The sequence below is a fragment of the Rattus norvegicus genome, chromosome 14, assembly GCF_021556685.1.
Source record: "Rattus norvegicus strain SHRSP/BbbUtx chromosome 14, alternate assembly SHRSP_T2T, whole genome shotgun sequence".
NCBI classification, from domain to species: domain Eukaryota; kingdom Metazoa; phylum Chordata; class Mammalia; order Rodentia; family Muridae; genus Rattus; species Rattus norvegicus.
Window position 1 is genome coordinate 70,018,116 of NC_141547.1, and position 19,260 is coordinate 70,037,375.

Sequence of the window (19,260 nt, forward strand, 5' to 3'; positions counted from 1 at the left end):
TGTAGAGGCATTACTCTAACGGTAGCACTTAGAAGGCTGAAATGGAGGAATCTTGAGTCCAATAAAGTACACACCTTTCCGACCCTACTCTGCCCCATCCCCACCCCCAAAAGACTTCAGCCAAGTATTTTGAACAAGATTAGGCACATGGCACTGACAAAAGTCAGTTGTTAAAATTCATAAAATTGAGCTTAAACATGGAGGCTGGGAATGTAGCTAGTGGTAGAGTACTTTTCTATCATGGGAAAAAAACCTGCATTTGACCACACACACACACACACACACACACACACACACACACACACACACACACACTCCCCTACAAGTCTCACTTAACACTTTACTAAATCCATCCCCTACAAGTCAGATTTGATGGACCCAAAATGGAGCCTCAGAATTAGAATTAGTTAGAATCTGCCTTTCTGAAATTCCCCAGGAGAAGATGCTGGAGTTGGCAGGTGAAACTGTAGCTCCACTCTAAGATTCCGCCTTACCCTTGCTGCTGTAACAGTCAAGGTGAGAGAACGTTCACACAGATGATAAAGGAACCCGCCTCCTCCAGGAAGAGCATCTAAGTCAGTTCAGCCAAAAGAAGCCGACCACAGTGGCACAGGCCTCTAATGTCAGCACCTAGAACGGACGCTGACCTCCAGATAATTGTCTCAAACAATACAAAAACAGCCAGGAGAGGATGTCCTTTAGTGGGAATAGCCCTGGATACTGGTTTCCCAGTCAGAGATTCCTACACAAGAGAGAGCCATGTTTAACAAATCTTCTCTGAGGTAGTCATAATATCCTTGGTGATAAGGAGCGCTGACTACAGCAAGAGGGGATATTCACAGCACCCTCCCCACCCCGTGTACTCAAACTGCTGTGAAATAACTTTACCTCCAACAAACTGAGATCGTGAGGCCTCTCTCCCAGGTGAACTGGAGACTTGAGTTCATATAAGAGCAGCCAGGAGCCTATCTGGCTGCGGTGGAGCACCACAGAGCAAGAGACGGTTCATGTGATCGTAGGCAAGTCCTCCTTCAAGTGAGGAACGCAATGACCCCTCACCCGGGGAGGGGGTAAGCAATCACATAAAAGTGAACATGTACTTCCGGAAAATGGCTCCCGTAGGCTCAGCCGTGGACCCATTAGGATCCTCCTCTAGGTTAAAAACAATGATAGCTAATGACTGAAAAACGGCGTTCGTGCCTTGGACTGTTTGATGTACATATTAGTTCAATTTCTCCTTGCAATAACCCTATGAGGCTAGTACCCCAACACTTCCATCCAACAGAAGAGGACACTGAGCCCAAGGTCACACACTTAATGTAATAGTGAAAGCCAAGGACTTCAGCAGTGTGGCCCTAACTACTCCTCTTTTGGCTATGTCTCCTGCCTTTCTGAAAACCCTGGAGAGGGTTCTCCTGGATTTCAGGGTTCTAGGCCTAACTGAGAGAATGCTACCTCTGGTCTCCCCACCTACCTTGTGGGAGAAGAGTGTTTCGGAGTTCTCCTTTACGGATGCTGGGGTGGGAAGAGCCTAAGGAGGTCCCCAAGGTGAGGCTTAGCCTGAGTTTCTCACCTGGAGACCCAGGTTTCCTTCTCATAAGGACCTTGGTGTCATTCAATACAGGGCCACCAAATAGAGAAATAAGCCCCAAAGTCGCAGGGCCCAGGCTCAGAGCCCGGGTAATCCTGAATGTGTTTCTATCCATCACAGGTTGCTGGAGGACCAGAAAGCCCAAAGAGCCATGGAGGTGGAGGCCCTCCGCCAGGAGCATCGGAAGGAGATGCAGGCCATGGTGGCAGACTTCAGCGGTGCCCAGGCCCGACTGCAGGCCCGAATGGCCGCTCTGGAAGCAGAGTGAGCAAGGCCTCCGGCCTGGGTTGGCCTTGGGCCTGGGTGGGAGGGATTAGCAGTGTGTCCTTTTGGGAAGTGACCTAGTATCCCTAGACTTTAATGGTTTTAAATCTTAGAAGTCCTCTGAGTAGTTCTTCATTTCCAGACAAATGAAGAGGGGTGGCTATTACTCATTTTATTTCCCTCCCTCCCTCCTTCTTCCTCCCTCTCTAGTTACTTGAAAATGCCATAAATGTGTTGATCATATTCACGCCCCTCCCTCATCTCCTCCCATATCCACCCCCCTTCCCTTCCCACCCAACTTTGTGTCCTTGTTTCATTTAAAAAAACACAGTGAGTCTAAGGTGCACTGCCCATATATTCTTGAATATGTGGCCATCCACTGGAGGGGTGTGGGTAACTACACTCGTAAGAACAGGATCTATGTTCTTTTTTTTTTAATTTATTTAATACTTAATAATAATTCTTTGGTTTCCGGGCAAACATCCCCCTCCCCCCTCCCCTTCCTTATAGGTGTTCCCCTCCCAACCCTCCCCCCATTGCCGCCCTACCCCCAACAGTCTAGTTCACTGGGGGTTCAGTCTTAGCAGGACCCAGGGCTTCCCCTTCCACTGGTGCTCTTACTAGGATATTCATTGCTACCTATGACGTCAGAGTCCAGGGTCAGTCCATGTATAGTCTTTAGGTAGTGGCTTAGTCCCTGGAAGCTCTGGTTGCTTGGCATTGTTGTACATATGGGGTCTCGAGCCCCTTCAAGCTCTTCCAGTTCTTTCTCTGATTCCTTCAACGGGGGTCCTATTCTCAGTTCAGTGGTCTGCTGCTGGCATTCGCCTCTATATTTGCTGTATTCTGGCTGTGTCTCTCAGGAGCGATCTACATCCGGCTCCTGTCGGTCTGCACTTCTTTGCTTCATCCATCTTGTCTAATTGGGTGGCTGTATATGTATGGGCCACATGTGGAGCAGGCTCTGAATGGGTGTTCCTTCAGTCTCTGTTTTAATCTTTGCCTCTCTCTTCCCTGCCAAGGGTATTCTTGTTCCCCTTTTAGAGAAGGAGTGAAGCATTCACATTTTGATCATCCGTCTTGAGTTTCATTTGTTCTAGGCATCTAGGGTAATTCAAGCATTTGGGCTAATAGCCACTTATCAGTGAGTGCATACCATGTATGTCTTTCTGTGATTGGGTTAGCTCACTCAGGATGATATTTTCCAGTTCCAACCATTTGCCTACGAATTTCATAAAGCCGTTGTTTTTGATAGCTGAGTAATATTCCATTGTGTAGATGTACCACATTTTCTGTATCCATTCCTCTGTTGAAGGGCATCTGGGTTCTTTCCAGTTTCTGGCTATTATAAATAAGGCTGCGATGAACATAGTGGAGCACGTGTCTTTTTTATATGTTGGGGCATCTTTTGGGTATATGCCCAAGAGAGGTATAGCTGGATCCTCAGGCAGTTCAATGTCCAATTTTCTGAGGAACCTCCAGACTGATTTCCAGAATGGTTGTACCAGTTTGCAATCCCACCAACAATGGAGGAGTGTTCCTCTTTCTCCACATCCTCGCCAGCATCTGCTGTCACCTGAGTCTTTGATCTTAGCCATTCTCACTGGTGTGAGGTGAAATCTCAGGGTTGTTTTGATTTGCATTTCCCTTATGACTAAAGATGTTGAGCATTTCTTTAGGTGTTTCTCAGCCATTCGGCATTCCTCAGCTGTGAATTCTTTGTTTAGCTCTGAACCCCATTTTTTAATAGGGTTATTTGTCTCCCTGCGGTCTAACTTCTTGAGTTCTTTGTATATTTTGGATATAAGGCCACTATCCGTTGTAGGATTGGTAAAGATCTTTTCCCAATCTGTTGGTTGCCGATTTGTCCTAACCACAGTGTCCTTTGCCTTACAGAAGCTTTGCAGTTTTATGAGATCCCATTTGTCGATTCTTGATCTTAGAGCATAAGCCATTGGTGTTTTGTTCAGGAAATTTTTTCCCGTGCCCATGTGTTCCAGATGCTTCCCTAGTTTTTCTTCTATTAGTTTGAGTGTGTCTGGTTTGATGTGGAGGTCCTTGATCCACTTGGACTTAAGCTTTGTACAGGGTGATAAGCATGGATCGATCTGCATTCTTCTACATGTTGACCTCCAGTTGAACCAGCACCATTTGCTGAAAATGCTATCTTTTTTCCATTGGATGGTTTTGGCTCCTTTGTCAAAAATCAAGTGACCATAGGTGTGTGGGTTCATTTCTGGGTCTTCAATTCTATTCCATTGGTCTATCTGTCTGTCTCTGTACCAATACCATGCAGTTTTTATCACTATTGCTCTGTAATACTGCTGAGTACAGGGATAGTGAATCCCCCTGAAGTCCTTTTATTGTTGAGGATAGCTTTAGCTATCCTGGGTTTTTTGTTATTCCAGATGAATTTGCAAATTGTTCTGTCTAACTCTCTGAAGAATTGGATTGGTATTTTGATGGGGATTGCATTGAATCTGTAGATCGCTTTTGGTAAAATGGCTATTTTTACTATATTAATCCTGCCAATCCATGAGCATGGGAGATCTTTCCATCTTCTGAGGTCTTCTTCAATTTCTTTCTTCAGTGTCTTGAAGTTCTTATTGTACAGATCTTTTACTTGCTTGGTTAAAGTCACACCGAGGTACTTTATATTATTTGGGTCTATTATGAAGGGTGTCGTTTCCCTAATTTCTTTCTCGGCTTGTTTCTCTTTTGTATAGAGGAAGGCAACTGATTTATTTGAGTTAATTTTATACCCAGCCACTTTGCTGAAGTTGTTTATCAGCTTTAGTAGTTCTCTGGTGGAACTTTTAGGATCACTTAAATAAACTATCATATCATCTGCAAATAGTGATATTTTGACTTCTTCTTTTCCGATCTGTATCCCCTTGACCACCTTTTGTTGTCTGATTGCTCTGGCTAGAACTTCAAGAACTATATTGAATAAGTAGGGAGAGAGTGGGCAGCCTTGTCTAGTCCCTGATTTTAGTGGGATTGCTTCAAGTTTCTCTCCATTTAGTTTAATGTTAGCAACTGGTTTGCTGTATATGGCTTTTACTATGTTTAGGTATGGGCCTTGAATTCCTATTCTTTCCAGGACTTTTATCATGAAGGGGTGTTGAATTTTGTCAAATGCTTTCTCAGCATCTAATGAAATGATCATGTGGTTTTGTTCTTTCAGTTTGTTTATATAATGGATCACGTTGATGGTTTTCCATATATTGAACCATTCCTGTATGCCTGGGATGAAGCCTACTTGATCATGGTGGATGATTGTTTTGATGTGCTCTTGGATTCGGTTTGCCAGAATTTTATTGAGTATTTTTGCGTCGATATTCATAAGGGAAATTGGTCTGAAGTTCTCTTTCTTTGTTGGGTCTTTGTGTGGTTTAGGTATAAGAGTAATTGTGGCTTCATAGAAGGAATTCGGGAGTGATCCATCTGTTTCAATTTTGTGGAATAGTTTGGATAATATTGGTATGAGGTCTTCTATGAAGGTTTGATAGAATTCTGCACTAAACCCGTCTGGACCTGGGCTCTTTTTGGTTGGGAGACCTTTAATGACTGCTTCTATTTCCTTAGGAGTTATGGGGTTGTTTAACTGGTTTATCTGTTCCTGATTTAACTTTGGTACCTGGTATTTGTCTAGGAAATTGTCCATTTCCTGTAGATTTTCAAGTTTTGTTGAATATAGGCTTTTATAGTAAGATCTGATGATTTTTTGAATTTCCTCTGAATCTGTAGTTATGTCTCCCTTTTCATTTCTGATTTTGTTAATTTGGACGCACTCTCTGTGTCCTCTCGTTAGTCTGGCTAAGGGTTTATCTATCTTGTTGATTTTCTCAAAGAACCAACTTTTGGTTCTGTTGATTCTTTCTATGGTCCTTTTTGTTTCTACTTGGTTGATTTCAGCTCTGAGTTTGATTATTTCCTGCCTTCTACTCCTCCTGGGTGTATTTGCTTCTTTTTGCTCTAGAGCTTTTAGGTGTGCTGTCAAGCTGCTGACATATGCTCTTTCCTGTTTCTTTCTGCAGGCACTCAGCGCTATGAGTTTTCCTCTTAGCACAACTTTCATTGTGTCCCATAAGTTTGGGTATGTTGTACCTTCATTTTCATTAAATTCTAAAAAGTTTTTTAATTTCTTTCTTTATTTCTTCCTTGACTAGGTTTCATTGAGTAGAGCATTGTTCAATTTCCACGTATATGTGGGCATTCTTCCCTTATTGTTATTGAAGACCAGTTTTAGGCCGTGGTGGTCTGATAGCACGCATGGGATTATTTCTATCTTTCTGTACCTGTTGAGGCCTGTTTTTTGACCAACTATATGGTCAATTTTGGAGAAAGTACCATGAGGAGCTGAGAAGAAGGTATATCCTTTTGCTTTAGGATAGAATGTTCTATAAATATCCGTTAAGTCCATTTGGCTCATGACTTCTCTTAGTCTGTCTACATCTCTGTTTAATTTCTGTTTCCATGATCTGTCCACTGATGAGAGTGGGGTGTTGAAATCTCCCACTATTATTGTGTGAGATGCAATGTGTGTTTTGAGCTTTAGTAAGGTTTCTTTTACGTATGTAGGTGCCCTTGTATTTGGGGCATAGATATTTAGGATTGAGAGTTCATCTTGGTGGATTTTTCCTTTGATGAATATGAAGTGTCCTTCCTTATTCATATTTGGATGTGAGGTTATGTTTGTGTGCTTTTCTTCTCTTTGTTTTGTTGCCAAGACGATTAGTTTCTTGCTTCTTCTAGGGTGTAGCTTGCCTCCTTATGTTGGGCTTTACCCTTTATTATCCTTTGTAGTGCTGGATTTGTAGAAAGATATTGTGTAAATTTGGTTTTGTCATGGAATATCTTGGTTTCTCCATCTATGTTAATTGAGAGTTTTGCAGGATACAGTAACCTGGGCTGGCATTTGTGTTCTCTTAGGGTCTGTATGACATCTGTCCAGGATCTTCTGGCCTTCATAGTTTCTGGCGAAAAGTCTGGTGTGATTCTGATAGGTCTGCCTTTATATGTTACTTGACCTTTTTCCCTTACTGCTTTTAATATTCTTTCTTTATTTTGTGGGTTTGGTGTTTTGACAATTATGTGATGGGAGGTGTTTCTTTTCTGGTCCAATCTATTTGGAGTTCTGTAGGCTTCTTGTATGCCTATGGGTATCTCTTTTTTTAGGTTAGGGAAGTTTTCTTCTATGATTTTGTTGAAGATATTTACTGGTCCTTTGAGCTGGGAGTCTTCACTCTCTTCTATACCTATTATCCTTAGGTTTGATCTTCTCATTGAGTCCTGGATTTCCTGTATGTTTTGGACCAGTAGCTTTTTCTGCTTTACATTATCTTTGACAGTTGAGTCAATGATTTCTATGGAATCTTCTGCTCCCGAGATTCTCTCCTCCATCTCTTGTATTCTGTTGGTGAAGCTTGTATCTACAGCTCCTTGTCTCTTCTTTTGGTTTTCTATATCCAGGGTTGTTTCCATGTGTTCTTTCTTGATTGCTTCTATTTCCATTTTTAATTCCTTCAACTGTTTGATTGTGTTTTCCTGGAATTCTTTCAGGGATTTTTGCGATTCCTCTCTGTAGGCTTCTACTTGTTTATTAATGTTTTCCTGTGTTTCTCTAAGGGAGTTCTTCACGTCTTTCTTGAAGTCCTCCAGCATCATGATCAAATATGATTTTGAAACTAGATCTTGCTTTTCTGGTGTGTTTGGATATTCCATGTTTATTTTGGTGGGAGAATTGGGCTCTGATGATGCCATGTAGTCTTGGTTTCTGTTGCTTTGGTTCCTGCGCTTGCCTCTCGCCATCAGATTATCTCTAGTGTTACTTTGTTCTGCTATTTCTGACAGTGGCTACACTGTCCTATAAGTCTGTGTGTCAGGAGTGCTGTAGACCTGTTTTCCTGTTTTCTTTCAGCCAGTTATGGGGACAGAGTGTTCTGCTTTCGGGCGTGTAGTTTTTCCTCTCTACAGGTCTTCAGCTGTTCCTGTGGGCCTGTGTCTTGAGTTCACCAGGCAGGTCACTTGCAGCAGAAAAGTTGGTCTTACCTGTGGTCCCGAGGCTCAAGTTCGCTCTCGGGGTGCTGACCAAGAGCTCTCTGCGGCGGCAGCAACCAGGAAGATCTGCACTGCCCTTTCCGGGAGCTTCCGTGCACTGGGGTTCCAGATGGCGTTTGGTGTTTTCCTCTGGCGTCCGAGATGTGTGTGCAGAGTGCAGTCTCTTCTGGTTTCCCAGGCGTGTCTGCCTCTCTGAAGGTTTAGCTCTCCCTCCCACGGGATTTGGGTGCAGAGAACTGTTTATCCGGTCTGTTTCCTTCAGGTTCCGGCGGTGTCTCAGGCGCAGGGGTCCTGCCGCTCCTGGGCCCTCCCCTACGGGAACCCAGAGGCCTTATACAGTTTCCTCTTGGGCCAGGGATGTGGGCAGGGGTGGGCAGTGTCGGTGGTCTCCTCTGCTCTGCAGCCTCGGGAGTGCCCACCTGACCATGCGTTGAGGTCTCTCTCCCATGGGGTTTGGGAGCAGAGAGCTGCTGCGGGCCGGGATCTGCGGGTAGGATCTATGTTCTTAAGAAAACTGGCCTCCTATTCCAGCAATTATCACTGGCCAATAGCCCCTCAGCTAGGGGTGGGACATGGTGTCCACCTCCCTCTGCATGCTGGGATTTTGTGCACCTTGAGCCGGAACAGGTCTCGAGTTCTGCCACCACCACTGTGAGTTTACACATGCAATTGTCCTGCTGGATGATAAACAGTTTTTCCTTCCAGTCAGCCACCACCTCTGGTACCTTCAATCTTCCTGCCCCTCTTCTGCAATGATTCCTGAGGAGGGAATATCACAGTATTCCCCCTTTAATTAAAATATTTTTCTTGCATAATATGCATGGTAATGGTTTCCTCTCCCTTGGCTCCTCCCAGCTTCTCCCGACATCCTCTCCTGTCCAGATCCATCTCCTTTCTATCTCTCATTGGAAAACAAATCAGCTTCTAAGGAATAATGGCAAATTATAATATAGTGCGATAAGAAGAAACAAAATCTAACACTACAAATTTGCAGAAACCAACAGAAGGAAAAGAAACCAAGGAACAGCACAAGGAATGGATAGACACAGAGACCCACTTGAATGCTATAAAAACACCAAAATGGAAGCCAGAATATATATGCAGAGGACCTGTGGAGGGGGAGGAGGGAGAGAGAAGGTGGGAAAGGGAAAGTTTTAACACAACAGTATGAGACAATTCATGTTCTGTTGAGTGCATGTTCTGTTGCTGTCTATCGCTGGCCATGCAGCCTACTCTTGTGAGTCTTTTTTTTCCCCACAGTGAGACTCCCTTGGAAAAAAACTAAATTTTCATTTGCAAGTGGTTACCAATTGGAGATAGCTTCTGGGTTAGGAACTGGAGCATGTGCCCACGTCTCCTCTCGGCTTTAGGACACAATCTGGTGCAGAGCGGGGCAGGCCCTGTGCATGCTGACTCGGTCTCTGTGAGGTCATATGTGCACCAGTGCTGTTGGTATAGAGGACCTTGTTTTCCTGTGTCCTCCATCCCCTCTAGCTCTTGTAATCTTTCAGCCTTCTCTTCTGCAGGGCTCCCTGAGCCTGCAGGGGATTTGATGGAGACATCCCAGTTAGGACTGAGTGTTCAAAGGTCGGTCGCCCGCTGCATATCTGGCTGTGCCTCTCCGTGTTTAGTTCTATATGCTGTAGGAAATGGGAAGCTTCTCTGATGATGGCTGAATGAGGCACTGATTTATAGGTATAACAAAATGTTGTTAGGAGTCATTTTATTCTTTTTGCTTCTGGGCTATGTCTTAGGTTTTGGGCATCCAAGCAGTGTCGGTTATGGGTTCCATCTTGTAAATCGTATATCGGTTGGTTACTCTGACAAGCTTGTACCACCACTGCACTAGTGTGTCTTATGGATAGGACACCATTGTAGATCAAAGCGTTTGTGACTGGGTTTGATGCTTGTTTCTCCTTTGGTAGCAGGCAGAGTGCCAAACACAGTAGCATGTAGGGTGAAGGCTCTGTGTAGGCACCCACTCAACATCTCCGTGTTCAGTGAGTTGTGGAGATGTCTTCAGCAGTGGGGCTTTGCCGTCCAGTTGCAGAGGGCAACTATAGCAGTCTCGTATTCTCTGCGCTTTGACAAGTTGTGGTTTCTGTGTTAATTACCATTTACTGCAAATAGAATCTTCTCGAGTATGAACTGAGGGGTGCACTGATTTATTTTTATTTATGTGGATGTTTGTAGAGGGCCAGAAGCAGCTTTCTTCTGGTTGCTGGGTAGCAATGAAACTAGAAAAAGGGATTGACAGGGAGACCAGTTAGGAGGTGATGTTGTGATCCATGCTGGAAGGTAAAACCTCTTACCCATGGTTATACAGTAGGAAGTGAATTTAAGAGCTATGCTCTTAAAACACAGTCTTGACCCCCAACAGTTGTAGTGTGTCCTGCCCAGAACCATAGGCAAATAATCCGTAAGAGGGAGATGAGGCAGGAGGATTGCAAGTCCAAAGCCAGAAAGGGCTGTCAAAGAGTTCGCGCGCAGAGTAGTGAAATCATATCTCAGAATAAAGTTTTTTTTTAAGCCTATGGAGATAGCTCAGTGGTAGAGCACCTGCTCATGACATTCAATCCCTAGCACTGACACAAAAGCTGCAGGGAAATGCATTAGGCAAGCCCACCCAGTGGGCGCTTGCCACGTGCCTCTCAGTCTTGTGCCAGTCAACCCTTACCTCATTGATTCACAACCAACCACCATTTTGTGCTCACTTTATACAGGAAAGAATGGGAGTGGTAGCATGGAGGCAGAAGCAGGTGGGTTTCTGAGTTCCAGGCTAGGCTGGTTAATAACAAAGCCAGCCTGAGCTACTTAGTGAGGTGCTGTCTCACTTGCACCATCACTCTCCTCTCCACTCCCCACCCGCCCCTCCCCCAAATGAAGAACTTTGGCTCCAGGAGAAATGATGTAATAAATGCGGCAAATAACTAAAGGGCAGCAGAGCTCGTATTAGAAGTGGGGTGGAGTTTTCTCATTTCAAAGTCCTTCCTTGCTATCAATCAATAGCCATAGCCCCGCCCACCATCACCATCCTGCCTTAGTCTTGCTTGGCTGCCCCTGAAAGACAAACGACAAACTCATGCTGTACTCTATGTCCCCACCAGATGGGGCTAGAACCTCATGGGCATCAGGGGGTCCTGAAGGCCTATGGCTCTTGTTACAGATTCATACCATGCCCCAGAAGCGAGGCTGCATGCATAATCTATGTACACACTCGGTAGTTTTGAAGGAATGAGAGAACTGACAGGAGGCAGACCAGGGGTAGGGGCTTGGGTGGCCATCCTAAGCACACAGTCTCCCCCCTGCCTATTGAGAACCTCTGCAGGACTGACTGCATACTTTTAAACAGGCTGAAAGATTCCGGAGAGAAGGCTGGAAAAGGAACTTCACGGCCTGAGGATCTGCAACTCATAGGCCGCCTGCAGACACGACTGAAGGAGAGAGAAGACATCATCAGGCAGCTCACGGTGAGGCAAGGGTGCACTGGAGAGATACTGCCCAGCACTCACAGTAGGGGTGCTGCCTTTGAACCTGGCATTTCTACAGCTCCCTAAAATGTTGCCTGTCAATCCTTCGTTATTTCTCCCTATTACTAAGAAGTACTCATACCAATTTTTTTTTTTAATACAAGCAAGAAGCCGTCCTGTGCGTAGGTTTAACAGCATTTGTTTGACGTTGATTCTATTTTTCGGCCTACACAATTTGATAAAAATCTATTTACTTACCTTGGAATTTTAATAGAACTATTCAAATTTACCATGGTTGATCTTCCTTTTGTAAGATTAACCATTCATTTTCTAGTTAGCATAGCCAGTCCCTAGACCCCTTGAAGAATTATTTCCAACTCCTTTAATTCTGTACCTCAAAACCATCAAGACTTGAAGTTCTTCCTTAGGGATATCTCTCCCCTTGGTCTGTCTTTGACTCACAGAATTATGACAAGGAATAACTGCTCCCTTAGTAAGTACAAGAAGATATTATAGTTATGATCGTCTTTTTTAAAATGTATATATTTAAGTGTGTGTGTATGTGTGTATATGTGTGTGTGCATGTGTGTGTGTGCATGTGTGTGTGTGTGTGTGTGTGTGTGTGTGTGTGTGTGTGTGTACCTGTGTATACAGGTGCCTTTGGAGGACTGAATATATTGTCAGATCCCCTGGAGCTGGAGAGTTTCAGGCATTTATGAACTGCACTAGGAATTCAACCTGGGTCTTCTGGAAGAGCAGTAAGTGCTCTAACAACTGTGCTATCTCCAGCCCCAGTTATGATTATCTTAAAAAAGAATTGCTCGGGGTTGGGGATTTACCTCAGTGGTAGAGCGCTTGCCTAGCAAGCGCAAGGCCCTGGGTTCGGTCCCCACCTCCGGAAAAAAAAAAAAAAAAGAAAAGAAAAAGAATACTTGCTGCTCTTACAGAGGGTCCAGATTCGGTTCCAGGTGCCCACATGGTGGTTCAGTCTTTAGCACCACACAAATCAAGTGTGGTAGCACATGCTTGAAATGCCAGTCAGAAGCAGAGTCAGAAACAGTTCAGCAGTTCAAGGCCACACTCATTCTTGGCTAAATAGTGTGCTTGAGGCCAGCTTGGAATATATGAGCCCCTGTATCAAACAAGGCAAGGGAGAGGAAGGTTGAAATGATTGAATGTGGGAAGAGTTTCCTTTGATTAATTATTTTAACTTTTGTACTAGATTTTCCTTCTAGGTGCTCAGGGTAGTTAGATGTTTTTACTTGCTAAGGCACCATGCCCTTTCCTTCCCTGGTCATTTGAAGTCCCAGAGATGAAGGTACTTCCTAGGGGCTCCAGTGACTAGCTGCTTGATTGCCACTCGCCTACCGTCCTTCTCCAGGGTTTTCCTTCTGTCTTCTGTCCTCCATCACCTAGACAAAGCCAGTGGCCCAAGCCTGAGCTCTTTAAGACCTTGTTTCCTTGGTTTTCCAGGAAGAGAGAAGATTTCACTACGCAGCCTTCCCCAGTGCAGTGTCCCATCGGAATCGGTCCTTCTCTTTCAATCCTCATCCAGGATACTTGACCCCTTCCATGAAGGTAAATCAATTTTAGCACATCATACAGTCTGCGTGCTTCTGCTCTTCTGAACGTAGCTGTGGACATTCAGTGGAATAGCCACTGGGAAAACCCAAGAGACATAGTCTACAGTGCTAGCAAACAGTACTGAGAGAGTACGTGTGACTTGTCTATCATTTATCCGTAGCAAATATGTGTTGCTATTAATATCCCTTCGTCTAGATGACAGGAGAGAACACCCACGTCTTCCCCTTTTTTCCACAATACTTGTGGACTTCATAATGATGACAAGCATATTTATAACACTCTCTCATCTCCTGTCACCAGATCCCCAAAGTTGAAAAGAGTCAGTCTTTCATCGCTCACAAAGTAACACACTGAGACCGAATGAACCTGACAAGATCTCATTCGTGGTTTTTAATTTATCCCTCTATTGTAGCAGTGTAACTTGCACTCTAGAGTTAGAGATGAGGCAAGGCCAGTCCTGCTATTATATGGCCTCTAAAATATTGAAGTTATAAGACATATTTTTCCCCAAGTCTTGGCTAGAAACCATTAATGTTTTGTTTTTGGTTGCACAATAAAGATGGGAGAAAAAATGGTTTGAAGGGCAGGTGGAAGAACAATTGTCTGCATGCTTGAAGCAGGACCCCATTCCTAGCACTGCGATAAAATTATCAATTAAAAAATTGCAGCAATTGTGTAGGATGATGTCATTATGCAGGTGAAGGCAGGTACAAGATAGAACGAGGCCTGTCATTGGACGAGAAGGAAGGATGGGCGGGAGAAAAGTTTTAGAGAGGAGGAGATGCAGTAGGGAGAACATGGCAGTTGGTGTTAAGATTCCTCTCTGCACATTTACAGGTTGTTAAGGGATGGATGTGTACAGGGCTTTGTATGTCTAGGTGGGCAATTATATCTTACCAATTGGGCCAGAGGTTATTGTGTTGTGTGTTCTTTCATGTGGCTATTTAATTCAATTCAAGAGAGTGTGTGGTGGCTGGAGACATTGGGCCACCACGGAATTGGGATGTGATGTCTGGCATGGTGGCAACCTGCCTTGGGAACTAGACAGGTAGAGACATTGTTGCAGGCTCAGAGAGAAGCCATCAGCAGTGTGATATGGGATGGAGCAAAGCAGGTGAGAGGCTTTGCTGACTGAGATGAAGATGTCTACCAGATGTCTTAGGGCACTGCAGTGACAGATCTAGTGCAGGATAAAAGAAAGCCTTATTTTAATTTTACAACAACACAATTGAGACATGGTCTCACTATGGAAGCCTGGCTGGCTTAGAGCTCACTGTGTAAATCAGGCTAGGCTTGAACTCACAGAGATCTTCCTGCCTCTGCTTCCTGAATGCTGATATTAAAGACGTGTGATATTATGCTTGTCCCTACCTCCCCTAATATTAAGACAATATTTTAGTATATAAGTAGGAATGTTACTTCTTTTCCTTGTTATTTATGCTGGGTGAGCCTGTTTGCATGAACAATAACGCTACTCCGGGGTAAGCACTAACACCCTTCTTCTAACACAAACAGAAGAAGAAGATGGAGGAAGTACCCAGCCGAGTGGTCAGTGTGCCAAACCTTGCCTCCTATGCAAAGAACTTTCTGAGCGGAGACCTGAGCTCCAGGATCAATGCCCCTCCCATAACTAAGTCGCCTAGCCTGGACCCAAGCCCCAGCTGTGGCCAGCCTTACAAACCCACCCAGTTACTAGATGGGAAAACTGCCACAAGGTATGTGTCGGGCAGGGGAATGTGTCTCTCCTTCTCCAAGGACAGGAATGAAATTTGAGTCTCCTTTGGCACCTGCTAAAGCATCTGACATCTGATCTAAACAGTAGGAGTCCAGCCTCAGAAACAGTGACAGCCTAGCTGAATGCGACCACTGATGAAAGAAACTGTCTTGTTCTTGAGAATTTTGGTGCTAGTCTTTAGAAGGACTAATTTCAATGGCATCATTTACTTTAAGATCTGTATTTAAAATGCACTTTTCTTGGCTGTGTGGTCTTAGGCAAGTGACCTGTAAAGTTCCCTGTATTGCTATCTTAAACGAATAAAGTAGGTACCTGATCAGATTGGTGTGACTAAAGAAATTAACCTGTAAGTTATTCCTACCCTCAGACCTGACACAGAAGTGTTATAGCTAAGATTACTTTTCAGTGTCATTTGGCATTATTGAAGTAGTTAGACCCCCTCAGTGAGTCAGGCTGAGTCTGAGGTTTGTATTTAGAAAGGGCCTCCTCAAAATGTTCTAATTTGAGAAGCTCTCTGGATACCAACCTGCCCATTGCAGAGATCTTGACTATTGAGCCAGAAGCAATCACTTGCCACCCTGAATGAATGTAGCCCCTTTGGGTCCTGCCCATGGAAGAAGGTCTAGAGCAAAGCACACTGGTTCACCAGCTCCTGACTCTCACTGATAGGCAGCAGCTCTGGTTCAAGCTATTCACTTTCGTTTGCTTGTTTTACAGTATGTATGGGTCAGGTACAGTGGTGCATGCCTTTTATCTCAGAACTCTGGAAGCAGAGGCAGGTGAATCTATGATTTCTAGGCCAGCAGTCTGCATAGTACATTCTAGAACAGTCAGAGCAACAAAGTGAGACCCTGTCTCAACCTGCCTCCCCCCAAAAAAAACCAAAACCAAACAAACAAAAAACCCCAATCACAGTATTTACTGGGGGCATGGCATCTGTCATAGCACTCTTGTTAATTTAAGGTCAAAGGACAACTTCTTTTATCACGTGGGTTCCATGGACCAAATTCAGGGCCTCAGGCTTGGCAGGCTGCTATTTGGTACGAAGCCTCACAAATGCAGAGTGACTAGGTGACAGTTTCACTGCCTGCTCTTTCTTCTTTTGATCTATTAGGCAAATTTCATAGCCTCGTTACAATGCTCACAGTAATATTCTACATAAGACTCAAATCGGAACATCGTGTATTATTTTTATACTTTGCTGTCTGTCTGATTTGTGACTAAAATGGATAATGAATGCTACAAAATGCATCTCATCAGTATCGTAACCACCAATCGATCGGTGACTGAGGAGTCCATGCTGGTTAAAACAAGAACTAGGCACTCCCTCCCACTCATCCTTCACAACTGGTTTCCAGCTGCCAATGTCGCCAGTCAGTCTAGAATCTTTTGAAAGGATAACAAGTGTATAGCTTCTCCAGGAAAGGTGGTACACTATCGCTTTTTTACTGAATAAGTTTCATAACCATATAAAAATTTCCTTTTTTTAAGGGCCCAAGATGAAGAACCGGCCCAACCCAAAGAAGCCACACAGAAGCAAGGCTCTCCACACCAGGAATGGTTTACCAAGTACTTCTCCTTCTAAACTGATCTTTGGGATCAAAGGAGGACATTAGAAAATCATTTCTACCATCTGAAGGAACAAATTAAAACCACCCAACCAGGTAACTAGCTGGTCATGACTTACATGTGATGGATAGCTAAAACAGAGTGTGGCACTAACATTTCCGCTCCATTGTGACTCCTGCCTATGTAAGAATGCTTAGAGTTAAAGATGAAACAAGCCAGTTATTAAAAAGCACCCCTAGGAAAATATTTATCTCTGATGACCAAATTACCCATTGTATTCCTAGTGCCTGTAATGTCAAACTCCACGTGGTAAGGTCAGACTTGTGACTGCCATGGTCTGCTTTAAAGTATTTCTATTTTTTTCTTGGTCATCTCCACTCAAAGTTATGATATATGTACATATGCTATGTATGTATATATAACATATCATATATATAATTCCAAATGCACATCTAACCTCAATATGAAGAGGAATAAAAGTTCAATATAAAAGGCACTGAGAACAAAACACCAAACCTACCAGGACCGGATTGCAGCATGCCTGCACTGCATGTTTTGACTTCCAAGGTCTGGCACAGGCTACAGACTAGAGGGACAACACCTACCTCAAACAGGACCTCACAAGATTTAAGCAGCATACTATATAGGTACAGCCATGAAGCCTGAATTGGAGTGCTCGAACAACTGTGCCTCCTGTTACACAGCTTCAACGACCGTTGTGCTAAGTCTTTGCGAAGGTTTCTAGACTGTCTGTTCTCTGATGTCGAAGATTGCTGGACCTGTTCTTTTGCATCTGTGTCACCAGCCTTCAGATGTACTTAACAGCTTTCCCATTGCATGGACTCCCAGGAGAGCAGGGAACTGCCCATGGTGCTGAAGCTGCACTCTGTCTTACCCTATGACACAACTTTTAGTGGGTAAACTTTCTTCTGTCTGGTGCTGGCCCAGCAAGTGGCTTATCAACAGATGCCAATTCTATGCATTGTCAAATTTTTGCTCTTTGAATAATAAAACTCTGAATAATTGGAGGATAAAAATAAAAATGTCTGCCTTTGCCTCCCGAGTGCTGGGATTAAAGGTGTGCACCACCACCATCTGGCTTCTTTCTTGTTGTTGGTAGTACTAGATATAGAACCCAGGACCTTGAGCATCCTAGGCCAGTGCTCTACCACTGAGCTACCTTGCCTATAAGAATCCACTTTTTTTGTTGGGTTTTCTTGGAGACAGGATCTCACTGTGTCCAGAACTCACTATATAGACCAAGCTGGCCTCAAAGATCTTCCTATCTCTGGCCCCCACCCCAGTGCACAACCACACCCAGCTAGGACCCACAGAGTGTGTACATCCTGAAAGATTGGTGACTCACGGCCAGGGTCTATTTCCAGTTTTGAATGCAACCATTTGTCACCATATTTGGAATGGCACATGATTTTCAGGGCAAACTTCTGTCTTTCCTGCTCAAGATGAGCTTGCTATAACCTGAAGACACTGCAGTGTTGGGCTGTTACACTAAAACTTTCATGATGGGGTTAATACACAGACCTCAGAAATGCGTTACTTGTGGCTAAGAGACCAAGATGAAGGTGCTGAGCAAATTAAGGTCTCCATTATGGGGCCTCGTGTCCGACAGAGCTGGTTTAAGCCCCTTTATAAGGGACCTACTCCCATTCATGACCACCCCTCCCCTTTAATACCACCCCTCACCCTCAGTACCACCCCTCCCCCTCAGTACCACCCCTCCCCTTTAGTACCACCCCTCCCCTTTAGTACCACCCCTCCCCTTTAGTACCACCCCTCACCTTTAATACCACCCCTCACCTTTAGTACCACCCCTCCCCTTTAGTACCACCCCTCACCTTTAGTACCACCCCTCCCCTTTAGTACCACCCCTCCCCTTTAGTACCACCCCTCACCCTCAGTACCACCCCTCCCCCTCAGTACCACCCCTCCCCCTCAGTACCACCCCTCCCCCTCAGTACCACCCCTCCCCTTTAGTACCACCCCTCCCCTTTAGTACCACCCCTCACCTTTAATACCACCCCTCCCCTTTAGTACCATCCCTCCCCTTTAGTACCACCCCTCCCCTTTAGTACCACCCCTCACCTTTAATACCACCCCTCCCCTTTAGTACCACCCCTCACCTTTAGTACCACCCCTCACCTTTAGTACCACCCCTCACCTTTAATACCACCCTCACCTTTAGTACCACCCCTCACCTTTAGTACCACCCCTCACCTTTAATACCACCCCTCACCTTTAGTACCACCCCTCACCTTTAATACCACCCCTCCCCTTTAGTACCACCCCTCACCTTTAGTACCACCCCTCACCTTTAGTACCACAGGTTAAGTATCTCCTATCCCAACACTTGGGACCAGAAGTGCTCAAGAGGACACAGCAGTGGTATAGCACATGGTTAGCATGTGCAAGGCCCTGAGTTCAATCCCCAGTAAGATTAAAAAAAAAAAGTTTACTTATTTTCAGACTCATGAATATACACACAAGTTATCTTGAGCATGGGAACAAAGTCTAAACATCCCCTTATATTTTTATATCCACCTTATTCTTTTCTTGGTACACCTTTACTCCATGCATCAAGTATGAAAGCCTCTACTTACAGTGTCAGGTCAATATTGGAAAACTTTAGATCTAGGAACATTTGGAGTTTTGGATTAGGAAATACCCAGTCTGTTTCCCATAAGTTAAGTTCCAATATTTACCAATAAGCAGTGATTACTGAATTTTACTGGGGTGTCATGGGTGGTTGTTTCTCAGCATTGTAAGCGCAACGCAAAACTGCTTTTCTGCTGCCCTCTGCATTTTTTCTTTGCTGCTAAGACCAAATACCTGACAAAAAGAACTCAAAGACGTTTATCATGGTTCAAGGCTTTGGTGGCTCAGTCCACCACAGCTGGGAAGGACTGAGCTGAAGCAGTTGGTCAGTGTCCAGATGGGAAGCAGAGAGCAAATAATACTGACGCCTA

At 44.4% G+C, this 19,260-nt stretch overlaps 1 protein-coding gene across 1 annotated transcript in view; it reads left to right on the top strand.

The window, feature by feature from the left end:
• The window catches only part of Fam184b (family with sequence similarity 184, member B), a 115,908-nt gene extending 98,574 nt beyond the window's left edge, over positions 1–17,334 (top strand). Inside the window, exons 12-16 of the mRNA NM_001305171.1 lie at positions 1,712–1,855; positions 11,271–11,388; positions 12,862–12,966; positions 14,488–14,687; positions 16,199–17,334. Coding sequence (NP_001292100.1) covers positions 1,712–1,855; positions 11,271–11,388; positions 12,862–12,966; positions 14,488–14,687; positions 16,199–16,292 — 661 coding nt within the window. The 3' untranslated portion in view covers positions 16,293–17,334. The remainder of the gene's footprint in view (positions 1–1,711; positions 1,856–11,270; positions 11,389–12,861; positions 12,967–14,487; positions 14,688–16,198) is intronic.
• Positions 17,335–19,260: the final 1,926 nt, after the last annotated feature.